This window comes from Trichomycterus rosablanca, chromosome 2 (genome assembly GCF_030014385.1).
Source record: "Trichomycterus rosablanca isolate fTriRos1 chromosome 2, fTriRos1.hap1, whole genome shotgun sequence".
NCBI classification, from domain to species: Eukaryota; Metazoa; Chordata; class Actinopteri; order Siluriformes; family Trichomycteridae; genus Trichomycterus; species Trichomycterus rosablanca.
Genome location: NC_085989.1, coordinates 42,952,716 through 42,969,273, shown reverse-complemented (window position 1 = coordinate 42,969,273; position 16,558 = coordinate 42,952,716). Strand labels below are relative to the sequence as shown.

General features: G+C 42.2%; 1 protein-coding gene across 1 annotated transcript in view; it reads left to right on the top strand.

The window, feature by feature from the left end:
- Positions 1 to 16,558, top strand: part of tanc2a (tetratricopeptide repeat, ankyrin repeat and coiled-coil containing 2a) — a 299,606-nt gene that overhangs the window by 142,616 nt on the left and 140,432 nt on the right. Inside the window, exon 3 of the mRNA XM_063016038.1 lies at positions 2,127 to 2,224. Within this exon, the coding sequence (XP_062872108.1) occupies positions 2,158 to 2,224 (67 nt within the window). The 5' untranslated portion in view covers positions 2,127 to 2,157. The remainder of the gene's footprint in view (positions 1 to 2,126; positions 2,225 to 16,558) is intronic.

The window sequence follows — 16,558 nt, the reverse complement described above, 5'->3', positions numbered from 1 at the left end:
TTTTAAGAATGTGGTTCCATTAGTAGTATTTGTTTGTCATCACATGTGGCCATGAGAAAAAAAATAACAAAATAAAACCATGATAAAAACAGACCACTATTCAGCGTCTCAGCCGCACAACAGGTTTATACACTGGATCTTTTTATTTCCAGCTCTCCCGCTAGTACACAAAAGGCGTTTACAGAATCAGCCAGACGCCCATGTGGCATTCAGCAGCTGCAGAACAAAGACACACTCACATACACCCACCCACGTACACATGTGAACTGCTAATTAGCATCTTCAAGGCCTGTATGCTGGAGGTGCTGAAAGATTCCTGAAATAATCGAGACGGGAGTATGCAGAATCACTGCTGGTGTTTGTATACCATTCAGGTTCCATTCTAATCCGGTCATGTGTGAATTTGGAACACGACATACAGCACCAGACGAATCTGCATCTAGATATTCAGATCAATAATGGACTGTTCAAAGGTTCCCTCTGGCTTGTGTGTTAGATTTAACCTTAGTAATCAGTTAGAACATGTATTACACAGTGGCAAAATAATATCTGTTGCTTGCCTAATGCCCTTCTTTATGGATTTTAGAGAGTGGATGCCAACAGCATGTAGCAGGTTTTTGAGAGGTGGCAGGAAACAGGAGTACCTGCAGAAGAAAAACCAGATGGTCATTGAGGACCATATTCAAATAGACAGTAGATCGTAACTAAGCACAGTATCGAACCCAGGTCTTTAGGGCCCAATGCTATGACGACAGAATGCCGAAAGCGGGGGCAGGATTTTAGAGAGTGGATGCCAACACCGGGGGTGGGTCCTTTCTGTGTGGAGTTTGCATGTTCTGCCCGTGTCCATGTGGGTTTCCTCCGAGTGCTCTGGTTTCCTCCCACAGTCCAAAGACATGCAAGTGAGGTGAATTGGAGACACTAAATTGTCCATGACTGTGTTTGATATAACCTTGTGAACTGAGGAATCGTGTGTAATGAGTAACTACCGTTCCTGTCATGAATGTATCCAAAGTGTAAAACATGACGTTAAAATCCTAATAAACAAACAAACCACCACCACTGTTGGGCCCCTGAGCAAGGTTCTTAATCCTCAATTGCTTAAACTGTATTCAGTCATAATTGAAAGTTGTTGTGGATAAAAGTGTCAGCTAAATGCTATATGGGATAAATCTAATGACTAATATGTGTTAAACATGTTGATACAATTTAAACAAACAAACAACCAAACCCCACATAGGATAAACACTCAGGTAATTAATGTAGATTTAATTAATACTAAGTGTTGCAGACATAGCTTACAGTCACAGTAAAGTTCTGCCAACATTCATGTCAGTACTGACAGTACAAAAACACAACCGGTCTGGTACGAGCCACATTCTTTGGCGTGTTCAGCTTCAGGACATAAAGCACTAAATGATCCAGGTCTGAGTGATGGGTGGAGCAATGAGTGACAGATTAATCACCCCAGATAACATCAGTCATTCATTCTGTCTCCATCATGAGGGAGCGCTGAGGGTTTGTTAGCTTTGATTTCAGTTTACAGGGTTGAATGGAGTATTGTAGTGTTTTATTGCTCGCTATTATAGTTTGTTTTAGGTGGAACAGTAGACAAAAGTCAGAGGATTTACTGTTTCCTCCATCCTTTATTCACATACTAAGCTTTATTAGATTGTGGTTTATTTCTGGTCGATAACAATGTTGACAGGGTGGCTCAGTGGGTAGCACTGTCAGTCTGTGCCTATTCTGTGACGTCTGGCTCTGATATTGAACAAGAAGGCGTCGCTTGCAGTGGACTTTCCAGTTCATCCCAAAGGTTTTTACTGGGGTGACAGTCAGAACTCTATGCATGTCACTGGAGTTTCCCAAACCATTACATGTGTGATACCATGTCTGTGTGGATCATGCTTTGCACCGGGACAAACTGTTGCCATAGAGTAGAAAGCATTATAATAGAAAAGCAAATCATATTTAAATATATTTAATCTAAACACTAGGAAGAGTCACATATTTTTGGCCTGATATTGTATGAGCTATTTCTTATTTTGAAGTGAAATAGTTCAAATGTCCATCACGTCTTGAACAACACAGTACTCATGTTCTTGTTTTTTGTCCTGTGTGAGCAGATTTCTCTCTGGTGAACACACACCGGGCAGCATGTTCAGGAACAGCTTAAAGGCACTACTCAGCGGGGGCAAGTCCAACCGCAAGAACCGCAACAGTGGTAAGTGGAACGTATTTTTTGTTATGCTTGTGTAGTGTACTTTGTTGTATTGTGCCCGTCCCCCCAACCCAACCCAACCCAAATTCTGACTTCATTTGACCCAACTGCTTTACCATCCAGGGTGTTAATTGTTATAAACTGTGCTTCATAATGCTCCATGAGTTGGACTGCAGCCAGACCAGTCTAGCACCTGCACTCTCATTGCTCATTGCCAAACGTATTGTTGTTTTGTGTTTGAGGTCCCTCAAAGCTATTGTGGGGTGCAAAGCTCAGAAATTCTAACATACTGTCAGGCTCCATGTTAGATATTTCTGGTACTTCCAGCATTAATGAAAGAACAAGGTAAAAGGTAATGAAACAGACCAGGGTATTAGCCAATTGGCTTTTTATGCTGGCGCATAATCCTGGGAGACGAGTCCTGAGTGACTTTGAGCCAAGGACCGTGATGTAATCAGCTTGGGTCACATGGTTTTGCAGGTATTAAATGACATTTTTTTCACTATTATTAAAAATAGCCAAGTGTGACCATTCCATTTTAAATGTTTGGCACGGGGACATGCTGGCAGAGCGTCTGTTCTTATTCAGACTGCTTTTTTAAAGCTTTAACCGAATCATAAAGGGACCGACTGCTCGTTTTATAAAAGCCGCACAAGGACAGAATAGAGCTGGATCAAATCATCACCCTGTGGGCTTTTGTGGCTGGAAGCTTCACCGCTTGTTGTGGTAATGGATTCAGGCGGGGGGCCGAGTGCCAGCTATGCTAGGACAGATGCCCAGACCCATTTCCTGGCCGCATTACCTGCTTTTCGCTCCCTCATAGACTGTTGTGCAGAGCTTTGGACTGTATCATAGCAGTTCTTCAGTCTCAGACATGCTTCTCGTCGCCCTTTGTCTAGTCTGAAGGATTGTCTCAGACGGTTCAGCGCTGTTATTGCAGACGGGTTGAGTTTGGTTGCGTCCTGCTTTGATCTCCCCGGGAGAATCGTGAACTCCCGTTAGCTTCAGCAGGATGCGGCCTGGTGTCTCGTTTCGTGGCTGGTTTTTCTCAGTGTTCTGTTGAACAGGGACACAGATTTCCTGCGCTTTCCTGCTTTAATACTTCAGTTGTAAATTAAATCTGCACTCCTGGCAGTTTGCTGAGCGTGCAACAGGAATCATGCTCCACGTCAGAAAGCCTGAGACAGGCGCTTGATGGTTAACGTCCAGACCTCGCCTCGTGAGAGGAATCACAAAAATATTATTTCCCTTCTGTGTCTGGAAAGAATATTTACAGCACAACAGAAGCATTGTTTTTACATTTGAACCCTCTAAACTGTTATTATTGCATTATTTTTTTATTGTTGATACATTCTTGTTGTAGGCAAAGCATTCAAAGTGTTTTATTTGTGTATAATTTATTTAATTTTTGTCCAACTAGTCATTTCCATCTCTTAATTCTGAATCTAATCACAGTCCCGGGTCACCACACGTTTCCTCCAACGTGTGTCCAATCTCACAGAACCATCTCATATATGGAGAGCCACGCTAGACTCTATGTGACTCACCTCCCCCTTTTTTTCATTCGAGCAGGCACCCAGACCAGCTCTAAAAATCACATATTGGGGTGGGCAGAGACATTCCCTCCCTCAAACACAGCCAGTTACACGGCCAGTTTGGTGGCTTTGCTGAGATTCAAACTCGCGAGAGCACGGTGGCTAAGTGGGTAGCACTGTCGCATCACAGCGAGAATTGTCCTGGGTCCGATCCCCAGGTATGGCGGTCCGTGTACTTTCTGTGTGGAGTTTACATGTTCTCCCCGTGCCTGTGTGGTTTTCCTCCGGGTGCTCCGGTTTTCTTTCCACAGTCCAAAGATGTGTAAGTGAGGTGAATTGGAGACACTAAATTGTCCATGACTGTGTTCAATATAACCTTGTGAACTGATGAACCTTGTGTAATGAGTATCTACCGGTCCTGTCATGAATGTAACCAAAGTGTAAAACATGACATTAAAATCCTAATAATCAAACAAACAAACAAACTCACGAGATCGCTATGCCATCTTAAAAAAATAATGCTTGGATGACGTAATGGTTTAATAGGCTAGCCCAGCATTGCCAAGAATCAACCTTTTTGAGTTTGAATCACAGTGGCACTTAACATACACATTAGCTTGGGCATGTCTGATGAAGATCCATCTGTTTGCCGCTGGCACAAATGGGGGGAGAAAATGTTAGGAACCATGGCGTCCTTATTATGTGACTGATTTATCTGTTGCTAATCGCTTTGCATGTGTCTGAAGAGGCTTGTCCTGCCTTCTTTTTTATTATTTGAAAGGTAAGTTAGCAGGGGTGATTTTCCACCATTTTTACACTAGATGCCCATCCTGATGAAACCATTCTTATTTTGTTTAGGCTTGGGACCAGCACCGAGAGCACACTGACGAGTGCACCTCCAAATGACTTCCAAACAATGTTCTGAGCCTTTATTAAATAAATGGTTAAAATCTTTTTGTCAGCAATTACAGTGTTTAGCCTACAAGCTTTACATTCCTAGATTCCTACTTCTTGATCCCATTATTCTTTACAGATCCTTCCGACAAACTTTAGATATTGTTTTATATTCTTGCCCTGATCCTTACTTTGTCTTACAATTTCATACTGGAGATCCACTAACATTTTTTTGGACTTCATGGCCTGGTTTTCATCCTGATAATGCAGTAGTAAATTACGGGTCCTTTTAGATCCAGCTGTGTGTGTTTGCTAAGCTCAGTCAAATCAAATGGCAACAGGTGGACGCTTGAGATCTAGACACATTTTAAGGATAATCAGAGGAAACAGGATGCACCTGAACACAATTTAGAGAAGCAAAGCAAAGAGTCTGAGTAGGTAAAAATAACAATTATATGCATTTAGATTTAAATAGGGTTCTGAATACTTTCTAAATCTACTGTGTGTGTAAAATGTCGGTCTGCTGGTGGTGTAACGAGGTTTGAGCTTAATTAGGTCTCAAATGTGTAATGATTCCAAATTTTAGCGTTTTGCTAGAGGAGAACCACATGCTGCTTTCCTATTAAATCTCATTATCTCGGGATAAATAGCCATAGCTGTTAGATATTTTCCTTTTTATAATCAATGTCCATGACAAACCAGCCATAACATTAAAACCACCTCCTTGTTTCTGTTGATGCATGCTCAATAATCCAGGTACACAAATCCACAAAGTTGAATCAGTTCATCTGGACACAAGTTTGTTGTAGAGATACGTTTCGTCACTCAATCCGAATGACTTCTTCAGTCTGAGCTGGTGTTGAATACCCCAACCTTATATGCAGTTCATTTGCATAACGACCGATCACCGCCCATTGCATAACAATGGAACCGGTGATCAGGTCTATATGCAATTCACAATGACCATTAATTACAATGGCCATGTGTGTCTTTCACACATGATTGGGGTAAAGCTCCTATTACGGCGTTGTACGATGGTGAGAGATGTACTCTCAGGCCCCCTCCCCGGTTCAGAGATGGTCGTTCCCGCTTCACGTAAATGGCCTCTTTGACTCCACGTTCAAACCAGCGTTCCTCCTTGTCAAGGATCTGCACATCTTCAACATTAAATGAGTGCCCGCTGGCTTGCATGTGGGTGTAAACCGCAGAGTCCTGTCCAGAAGAGGATGATCTTCTATGTTGGGCCATCCGTTTCGCCAGTGGCTGTTTAGTTTCCCCGATGTACAGTTCCCGGAAATCCTCCCGGCACCTAACAGCATACACTACGTTACTCTGTGTCAAGGAACCCGGTCCTTAGGGTGAACTAATTTCTGGCGAAGCGTGTTCTGGGGTTTGAAAGCAACTGAAACACGGTGTTTGGAGAACATCCGTCTTAATTGTTTCGATACTCCCGCCACATACGGAATCACCACTGGTTTGCGCTTAGACCGCGGTTGTTCTTCTCCTCCCTTTGATCCACTGGAGCTGTGTTTGGGCCTTTTTCCCGCTTTTACGAATGGCCAGTTGGGATAACCACATTCACCCAGGGCCTTTCCTTGGCCGTAGTGCCTGTGGGGATGCTGTTCGCCCGGTGGTGCAGCGTCCTGATGACTCCTAGTTTGTGCTCCAAAGGATGATGGGAGTTACCGCCTTGTTTCTACACTCACTGTCTATTTTATCAGCTCCACTTACCATATAGAAGCACTTTGAAGTTCTACAATTACTGACTGTAGTCCATCTGTTTCTCTGCATGCTTTGTTTTCACAGGAAAAAATAAACACCCTTGTATACTCCCATTAGTGACCTTGTAGGGCAGTGGGTGATACCATAGTTAACAGAGATTTCTTAGCTAGAACCAGTCTAAAACAAGGTAGAACTGGGTTTTGGAGGTCATACAATGCAATTTTTCTCCTACAGGTTGGAACACTATTCCTCCACAGCATTTGCATTGAGGTGTTAAAAAAATCCCAACATCACTGCTGTCCCTGATACCCTAATACCTGAGCACAGGCTTTCATGTTAATACCATGTTAGTGTCATTGCAGTGCTGAGAATAATCCACTACCCAAACATTATCTGGTCAGAGGGGGTTCATTTCCATTGATAAATGGGGTGACAGTAAGGCTGTCGCGGTGACAGAATTTCCCCTTGCGATATTCAACCTGTCTCAATATCGCGGTATGCGGTTATATCGCCATTTTTTTGTTGTTTTTGAAAATTACTTAATTGATCTGGATTTTAGAGCTATATAAACAAGCTTTATTGTTAGGCTATGATTCGGTATATTATTGCTTTATAATGACAAAGATGAGACGGCTTTAAGACCAATGAAATGCGTGTTTAGGCTATTGTTAAATACAGAACAGAGCAGGGATGCGCGTCTTTTCTCTATTAAAAAAAGGTTTAAATTAGCTTCTAGCCTAGGTTAGATATACACTGTGAAACAAAAAAAAAGTGTTTAGGCTAAATATTTTAAATGCACATCTAATCAAAATATGGTAAAAAAATAGAATAAAGAATAAAGTCTGTAAGAGTTTAAACCTGCGTTATCATGCGCGCTAGACGAACCAACATGTTCACCTGATGTGTTTTAGAGAGGATCTGAGTGGGGTAGCGATGTTCCCCTCGGCACTAAAACCCTCTCTGATGGTGCTCGTTGCATTAATACACTGTAGATGTACTGAACCTGCATGCGACTTTAGAGATCAGAGAAAGTCTAGCCTGGTTATCGCGCCACTATTAACCATCTATTTAGTAGATATAATTAACATAACAATATATACTACATTTCAAGTTATTATTCGTTTCAATACATTTTTATTCAACGAAAAAATGCATTTAAATCATTCCAGCAAGCCAGCAAGAGAGAATCTGCAGGCTGCAATGCCATATTAACCGTCATTAAGTGTTTTAGTACGCCGAGGCTGTTTGAATATAGTCTAAATTACAAGTATTTATTGAGTGTGAACTCAATTTAATCATTAATAAACTTGCCTATAATTCCTGTTGCGATTGTTTACATTTTAAAACACAAAGCCTGACACTCAGCAGCAACGCATGAGAACAGGTTGCGGGAAAATGTCGCTCCTAGCTCATTTTCATTATGAATTTATTTAACATTTATTACGCACGAATGTAAGCGTATAAAACAAGATGGACCTGCAACAATAAAAAAAAGGAGAAGAAAGAAAGAAAAAACGTGAATATCGCGGTGTTGCGGTTGTCCAGCATGCCCTGCGGTTGGCTGGTCTATACCGCGATATTTCAAAATTGCGGTTAGCGCGACAGCCCTAGGTGACAGTGTACAAAGCAATCGATGTGCTACAGGCAGTAATTGTATACACACAAAGTTCATCTGTTCGGTAGCAGTGCTTGTTGAATGCATTTGTGTGTGAGATGAAGAACAGCGTGACTTAAACAATGTTTTAATATGATGGAAACACTATCAAGTACAGCACCCCCCTCCTCTCCCAAACATCTTTAATACTTCTGGAATGCTCTTGTTGGTCCTGAGTGGTTTCTAGTTTTCCAAAATAAAAATCCTACAGTTCTTTGAAGCATGAAGCTGAAGTTTTACAGTGTGCGCTCCAGAACTCCCTAAATAGGTTTGAAAATGTCCAGATCCGCTGACTGGGAAGGCCAGGAAAGATGCGTGACTTTATCCTGGTGTTATATATCACATATTAATAATTGTAGAAGAATGTTGGGAGCCCTTATAATCCTGGAATATGATGATATTATCAGGACAGAATGTTTGCGTCATGGGTAAACCTGCTTCTGTATTATTGCCTCAGGTTTGTTGGCTGTTATACAACGCGAATCAGTTACTGGACCTATCAGTTTATATCAGGATCAGTTTAAGCTGGTGGCTTCCCATACCTGTTAGTGGACCCACCATATATAGTCCAGGTTTCTTTAAACGGATGGAAATCTTGATCATACATGACCATAATCTTAACTGTACATGACCATAATATTGACTGTACATGACCATAATTTTGAAATGACCATAATCTTGACTGTACATGACCATAATCTTGACTGTACATGACCATAATCCTGACCACACAACCATAATCTTGATCATACAGGTTCATAGTCTTGACTGTACATGACCATAATCCTGACCACACAACCATAATCTTGATCATACAGGTTCATAATCTTGACTGTACACAAACATAATCTTGATCATACATGACCATAATCTGGACCTTACATGACCATAATCTTGACCGTACACAACCATAATCTTGATCATACATGACCATAATCTGGACCTTACATGACCATAATCTTTACCGTACACAACCATAATCTTGATCATACATGACCATCATCTTGACCGCACACAACCATAATCTTGATCATACAAGTCCATAATCTTGATCATACACAATCATAATCTTGACCATACATGACCTTGACTGTACATGATCATAATCTTGACCATAAATAACTATCGCAACACAATCAAAAACTAATTGTTTTGCTTTGAAGCTTTTATCCTCTATGTTTGACCTCGGGTTGTGTACTTTGCTGTTTCTGCGATGCCAAAGTTAATCCAGCGTCTCTCTGTCGAGTAGTTTTGTGACCTGTTGGCATGGATCTGCTTGACCTGATAATCCTGCACAGAGCTTTTCTGTAACACAACTTCAGCAAACCTGCCATGGTCAACAGTGACGCATACAAAGTCCAGCAGATACAGCACGCTGTTCACCAGAGCTGAGCTCTCGAATACATTGTATCGAATCTTGGCACTGCCTGCCGGCTGAGGCTGAGCGGCCACATGAACAACGATTGGCCTGTTGTTCAGATGGGGCGGGATTAAGCCGGATGGGGATTCTCTCTCAGACTGGTGTGATTACGACCTCTGCTGGCTGGTTGGTGGCGCCTGCACGGAGATGGGAAAGGAGTGCGGTAGAGGGTGTGGCTCTCCGTATACAGCGCTGTACTGCACTGCACTCATCAAGTGTAGGTGATAAGATGTTCGATTGCTGTGCACGTGTCGGAGGGGGCGTTGAGCAGCCTTGCTCTCCCCAATCAGGAGCAGGGATCAGCATTAGTGAGAGGATGATTGACAGGCTGATTGACAGGATGATTGGATGCGCTAAAGTGGGGAGAAAAAGGGAATTTATATATATATATATATATATATATATATATATATATATATATATATATATATGAATATGTATGGTTACACAAAGAACATTTATTCAGATTTTGCCCATTTCTTTTAACCAATAACCTGTAACCAATAACTGACAAGCTTATAGCCTTTCATCAAAGTATGAAACTCACAAACTACGTATCAGTACTGGCAGTTGTAGCCTCACAGTTAAGGTAGTGGACTAGTTAGCTGAAGGTCACTTGTTCAAACCTTACCACTGCCAGGTTGCCACTGTTGGGCCCTTGAGCAAGGCCCTTAACCATAAATTGCTTAGAGTGTATACTGTAAATACCTTTGGATAAAAGTGCCTTCTAAATGGCGAAAATGTACACAAGGCTTTATACTTGGTTGAGCTAAAAATCTTACAAAGAAAGATCACCACTGAGCAATTTGCAAGATGGCCAGAACAGAAAAGGAGCTACTGAGCCACATTAAGTCACACAAGCTGCACTACTTTAGGTATGTGATGAGACATCCACATAATAACCTTAAAGCTATGTTATGATCGGACTTGCGGAAATACCCAGAAGATGAAGAGTAAGACCAAGACTACGCTGGATTGACAACATCGTGACATGGTTTGCATCATCAAGGGCGAGTCTAGACAAAGGGCATTGGAGAAAGCTGACCTATCTGTGCAGCCAACCATCACAAAGCGATGACAGTGAAGTGACTTAGTACAAGTAATTGCAAGATGAGCAAAAAAACCAAGAGCAGAACTAGTTCTTCATCCTCACTGTAGATTTTAAACCACATTAGTCTTTCTAAAGGCTTGTTGAGTTTACATTTTAGCCAGTCAGAGCAGTCAAAAGACGCCATGTGTGCCCACCAGTGCTGACGTTTCTAACTCATGAGCTTGAATCTCAGCTCTGCTACTGGCCAGCCGGTCGCCTGTACGGACACTTATTGGCTCATCCAGTGAACGGAGTGGCAGAGAGGATTCCTCATAACTGATGCAATTACGACCTCTGCTGGGTATTCACTGGTGCCTGCACAATGAGATGGGGGATACTGGGGATCAATAAGTGACTCTCCACCCATGATACGGATCTCCATATGATCTCTTTTATAGGGCAGATGTAGCCTAGCGGTTAGGGTACTGGACTAGTAATCAAAAGGTCGCAGGTTCAAGCCCCACCCCTGCCTGGTTGTCTTTGTTGAGTCCGTGAGTAAGACCCTTAACCCTAAATTGCTTGAATAATATACTGTCACAGTACTGAAAGCGTCTGCTAAATGCTATGAGAGATTCACCCCTCACCTACTCCCTTTTCCCATCTCCTACACACACCTAGTCCTTTCTCCTCACACCATTTGTCATCTTGTATCCTGACCCCCCTCTTGTATCTTGTATTACCCGTTATAAAACCAACACCCCTTTTATCACACTACCCCAATCTTTGTTCACCATTGAAGTCCTTCTCTCCATTGTCATTTCCTTCCCCCTTAACCTCCTCCTCTTTTTCCTAATTCCTCCCCTAATTTCGAGTGTAGATAAAGTCTTCCCAAAAATATGGCTAGTTAGATTTTGTTGGTCTTCCAAGCTGTGCCCATACATCTGTATGTGTTAATAAAGACTCTTTGAATGAAGACCTGAGCTGCGTCCGGAATCGCATACTTACAGAGTACGTACTAGATTGGAGGAAGTATGCACTACTCGGCCGGTAAAAAAGTACATACTTTCAGTACAGAAGTATGCAGTATGCACTAAACACCACTACGTACTACATGCGCCATCTTGCCAACGTCAAGTGATGACGTAAGGACGTGATGACGTAATATCACCACAGTTACAGACTCATTACAAACCCCACTCGCCAAATTTTTGGATATTTATCGTGTTTTTGTTATTTATTCGTCTTTAAAATGTTTTATTTTATTTATCTTACTTACACTTGTGAACAGAGGGACTCCGTTTTCCGCTATCTTTCTTGTTTCTCATTCCGCTTTGAATGCCTACGCAGCTCCAGTTGCATTATGGGATACAGTAGCGGACCACAAGTGTGCATCGCTTGCATACTCAAACATGGCTGCCCAATAAGTAGGTCATCCGGGTACTTGTCGCGTACCTCTTTATTTATACTATGTATTCGGACATACTAACCGCTCTCGCGTACTCATTTCGCGTACTATTGAGTATGGAAGTATGCGATTCCGGACGCAGCTCTGGTCTCCTGACTCCCGTATGCCGAATTTCTAACAGCTATAAATGTAAATGTAAGTGTTAATCACAGCTCACCTCGGTCAGGAATAGAGGTCAGCAGCAGTAGAGGAAGCAAAATGCCTTGTAAAGTCTTGGAAGTTTATTAATTACAAATAAAAGTAGTTCATTGTTGTTTTTTTAGTTCATTGCAGGTCGCTCACTTACCTCTTCATTTCCATAAAGACTTGGGAACCCAAACCCAAACTTTTTTCTCTGGTGTGTTTGAAACCAGGTAAACTGACAGTAGAGGAGCATTTTTGACTCCTCTAACTTTATTACTGCAGCATTGAGTTACACAACGTTCTCCTCCTGTACACCTCAGATACAGAGTGTCATCGTTTCAGTGTCGGATGCTCTGAGGAAACGTGATGCTGCAGTTTTAATGTCGGCTCAGGCTTTTGTGTCTGTGCAGGAGAGCATGTACTCGGGAAGAATCACTAACAAGACATCGCCACAAAGTCGAGAGAAATTGGACAAAGAGGAAAGGACCTTCAGTAAAACTGTTGCTGCAAAATTGGAGGCATAAAATTTCCTTTATATAATTGATTTAGGTGTGTCCAAATACTTTTGTCTATGTAGTGTAAATTCCAAGGCTGCTTTGACTTACATGACCCATATTAGTGTGTGTGTGTGTGTGTGGGTTTACTACTTCTGGCTCTGTATAGTCTCATTAATCACAAGCACATGTATCACTTTGTACTGGTTGTGTTAGTAAAGTGTGTGTTCAGTCTGTGTAAGGTCGGTGAGTAACTTGTGTGTGTGTGTGTGTGTTTACTACTTCCGGCTCTGTCTGCTTATTAATCAGAAGCTCATGTATCATCTGTACTGGTTATGTTAGTGAAGTGTGTGTTCAGTCTGTATTTGTAAGGTATTTGTAATTAAGTAAGTGAGTGTGTGTGTGTGTGTGTGTGTGTGTGAACTACTTCTGGATATGTCCATTCCGATTAATCACAAGCTCATGAATCATCTGTACTGGTTGTGTTAGTGAAGTGTGTGTTCAGTCTGTATTTGTAAGGTATTTGTAATTAAGTAAGTGAGTGTGTGTGTGTGTGTGTGTGTGTGTGTGTGAACTACTTCTGGATATGTCCATTCCGATTAATCACAAGCTCATGAATCATCTGTACTGGTTGTGTTAGTGAAGTGTGTGTTCAGTGTGTGTAAGGTCTGTGAGTAACTTTTGTGTGTGTGTGTGTTTACTACATCTGGCTCTGTCTATTCTTATTAATCACAAGCACATGTATTACTTTGTACTGGTTGTGTTAGTGAAGTGTGTGTTCAGTCTCTGAGTAACTTTCGTGTGTGTGTGTGTGTGTGTGTGTGTGTTACTTCTGGCTCTGTCCATTCCGATTAATCACAAGCTCATGTATCACTTTGTACTGGTTGTGTTAGTGAAGTGTGTGTTCAGTGTGTGTAAGGTCTGTGAGTAACTGTGTGTGTGTGTGTGTGTGTGTGTGCGTGCGCACTACTTCTGGCTCTGTCCATTCTCATTAATCACAATCACATGTATCACTTTGTATTGATTGTGTTAGTGAAGTGTGTGTTCAGTCAGTGTGAGGTCTGTGAGTACCTTTTGTGTGTGCGTGTGTGTGTGTGTGTGTTTACTACATCTGGCTCTGTCTATTCTTATTAATCACAAGCACATGTATTACTTTGTACTGGTTGTGTTAGTGAAGTGTGTGTTCAGTCTGTGTTCAGTCTGTGAGTAACTTTCGTGTGTGTGTGTGTTTACTACATCTGGCTCTGTCTGTTCTTATTAATCACAAGCACATGTATCACTTTGTATTGGTTAGTGAAGTGTGTGTTCAGTCTGTGTTCAGTCTGTGAGTAACTTTCGTGTGTGCGTGTGTGCATGTGTGTGTGTACTACTTCTGGCTCTGTCCATTCCGATTAATCACAAGCTCATGTATCACTTTGTACTGGTTGTGTTAGTGAAGTGTGTGTTCAGTGTGTGTAAGGTCTGTGAGTAACTTTCGTGTGTGTGTGTTTTCTACTTTTGGCTCTGTCTGCTTATTAATCACAAGCTCATGTATCACTTTGTACTGGTTGTGTTAGTGAAGTGTGTGTTCAGTCTGTGTAAGGTCTGTGAGTAACTGTGTGTGTGTGTGTGTGTGCACTACTTCTGGCTCTGTCTTCTCATTAATCACAAGCACATGTATCACTTTGTATTGATTGTGTTAGTGAAGTGTGTGTTCAGTCAGTGTAAGGTCTGTGAGTACCTTTTGTTGTGTGTTTGTGTGTTTGTGTGTGTGTGTGTGTGTGTGTGTGTGTGTGTGTGTTTACTACTTCTGGCTCTGTCTTCTCATTAATCACAAGCACATGTATCACTTTGTACTGGTTATGTTAGTGAAGTGTGTGTTCAGTCAGTGTAAGGTCTGTGAGTACCTTTTGTTGTGTGTTTGTGTGTGTGTGTGTGTGTGTGTGTGTGTTTACTACTTCTGGCTCTGTCTTCTCATTAATCACAAGCACATGTATCACTTTGTACTGGTTGTGTTAGTGAAGTGTGTGTTCAGTCTTTGTGAGTAACAATTGAGTTTGTTTGTGTTTGTGTGTGTGTGTGTGTGTGTGTGTGTGTGTGTGTGTTTACTACTTCTGGCTCTGTCCATTCTCATTAATCACAAGCACATGTATCACTTTGTACTGGTTGTTAGTGAAGTGTGTGTTCAGTCTTTGTGAGTAACAATTAAGTGAGTGTGTGTGTGTGTGTGTGTGTGTGTGTGTGTTTACTACTTCTGGCTCTGTATGCTTATTAATCACAAGCACATGTATCATCTGTACTGTTTGTGTTAGTGAAGTGTGTGTTCAGTCTGTGTAAGGTATTTGTGAGTAACTTTCGTGTGTGTGTGTGTGTGTATAAGACAGCTGAGTATAATCAGTGGGCGAGCATGGTGAGGGATGGAACTGAACAGTAGAGGGTGTGTGTACAGCGAGATGCGACTGTTGAATCTGGCTCTGTGTGGGTGAAACACATCAGAGGAGGGTGCGCCCATCCTCCTCACTCCTGGATAGCGGTGAAAAGTGTGTGCGCGTGTGTGTGTGGTTGGTTGGCGCATGCGCTGGTACCTGCCAGTCCTCTTCCACACTGCAGAGAGGTCACCCTCGTTCATTTCGGCAGAACTCGGTCATCTCTTTCTCTAAAAACTCTTTCTCTAAAACCTGCTTCTCTTATCATTCCTGCTGCTCTTGTGTTGTGTTGTGGATTTTCGGCTGGTCGGTTTCTCATTGGCTCGTCATGCTGCAGTTTTTCAGCTGGAGGGACACACACCGTCAGCATGCAGAGGTGAGTGCTGAGGGGCAGAGGACAGGGCTTTGGGAGGGGCGATGGGAAACTTTAGAGGCTCGTCCAGCATTATTAATATCTTTCTTTATATACAGTTTACACTAACTAAGCACTTTATTTAAATAAAAACACCTGCTACATTCATTGGTTAGTTTAGAAGCTACACCTACCATACAGATGAACTTTGAGTATACAATTACGTACTGCACCCCATCTGTTGCTCTGTCAACACTCTTTGTCCCATTTATCAATCGAAAATCACCCCCATAGGACCCTCCACTCACCAGATGTTGATTGTGTGGTGGACTCAGTTCAGCTCTGCGGTGACGCTAACATGGTATGAGTGTATCAGGTGCAGCAGGGTTGGTTCTCATTCGCATTTACACTAGCACATATCCAGTAAATAAGGTTGCTCTATGTTTCTCCATTGTGGGCGTGTAGCAGGTTGGTACTGTCCTGGTACTGCAACATGTGTTAACAGCTACTGTGTACATTTTGTGTATGATTATTACACATTACTGTTAAACTTTTTGGTTAAATGTATATTACGTAGGCGACTCGGTGGGTAGCACTGTCCACCCAAAGAGGATGGGTTCCTGCTTTTTCCTCTCAAGGCTTCTTCCTGTAATTTTAAGGGAGTTTTTCCTTGCCGCTGTCACCCTCGGCTTGCTCAATAGGGTTTTTTTTTTGTCTGTTGGTCCTGGATTCTGTAAAGTTGCTTTGAGACAATGTCCATTGTAAAAAGCGCTATATAAATAAATTTGACTTGACTTGACTGTCCAGGGTTCGATTCCCAGGTGGAGCGGTTCGGGTCCTTTCTGTGTGGAGTGTATGTGTGGGGTTTCCTCCAGGAGCTCCGGTTTCCTCCCACAGTCCAAAGACATGCAGTCAGGTTAACTGGAGATGATGAATTGGCCCTAGGTATGAGTGTGTGTCTATGTGTGTGAGTGTGTTTGCCCTGTGATGGACTGGTGTCCTACCTTTCCCCCAGGGAACAGTACCCACCACGACCAGTCCATTGATCTTCAGATCGAGGAATTTTTGCATCAGTAGTTCTGTACCATAACTACTGCCAACCCCAACCACAGATTATTTGTGACTTATATTACTGGTCATGTAAAAACTAAAACTGCTGGTTCCAGATCAGCAGCATTTTTGGGACTAATCCGATTTCAAGTCAATACCAGTGCTACTGCCAGTACATTGTAAGTTGTAAAGC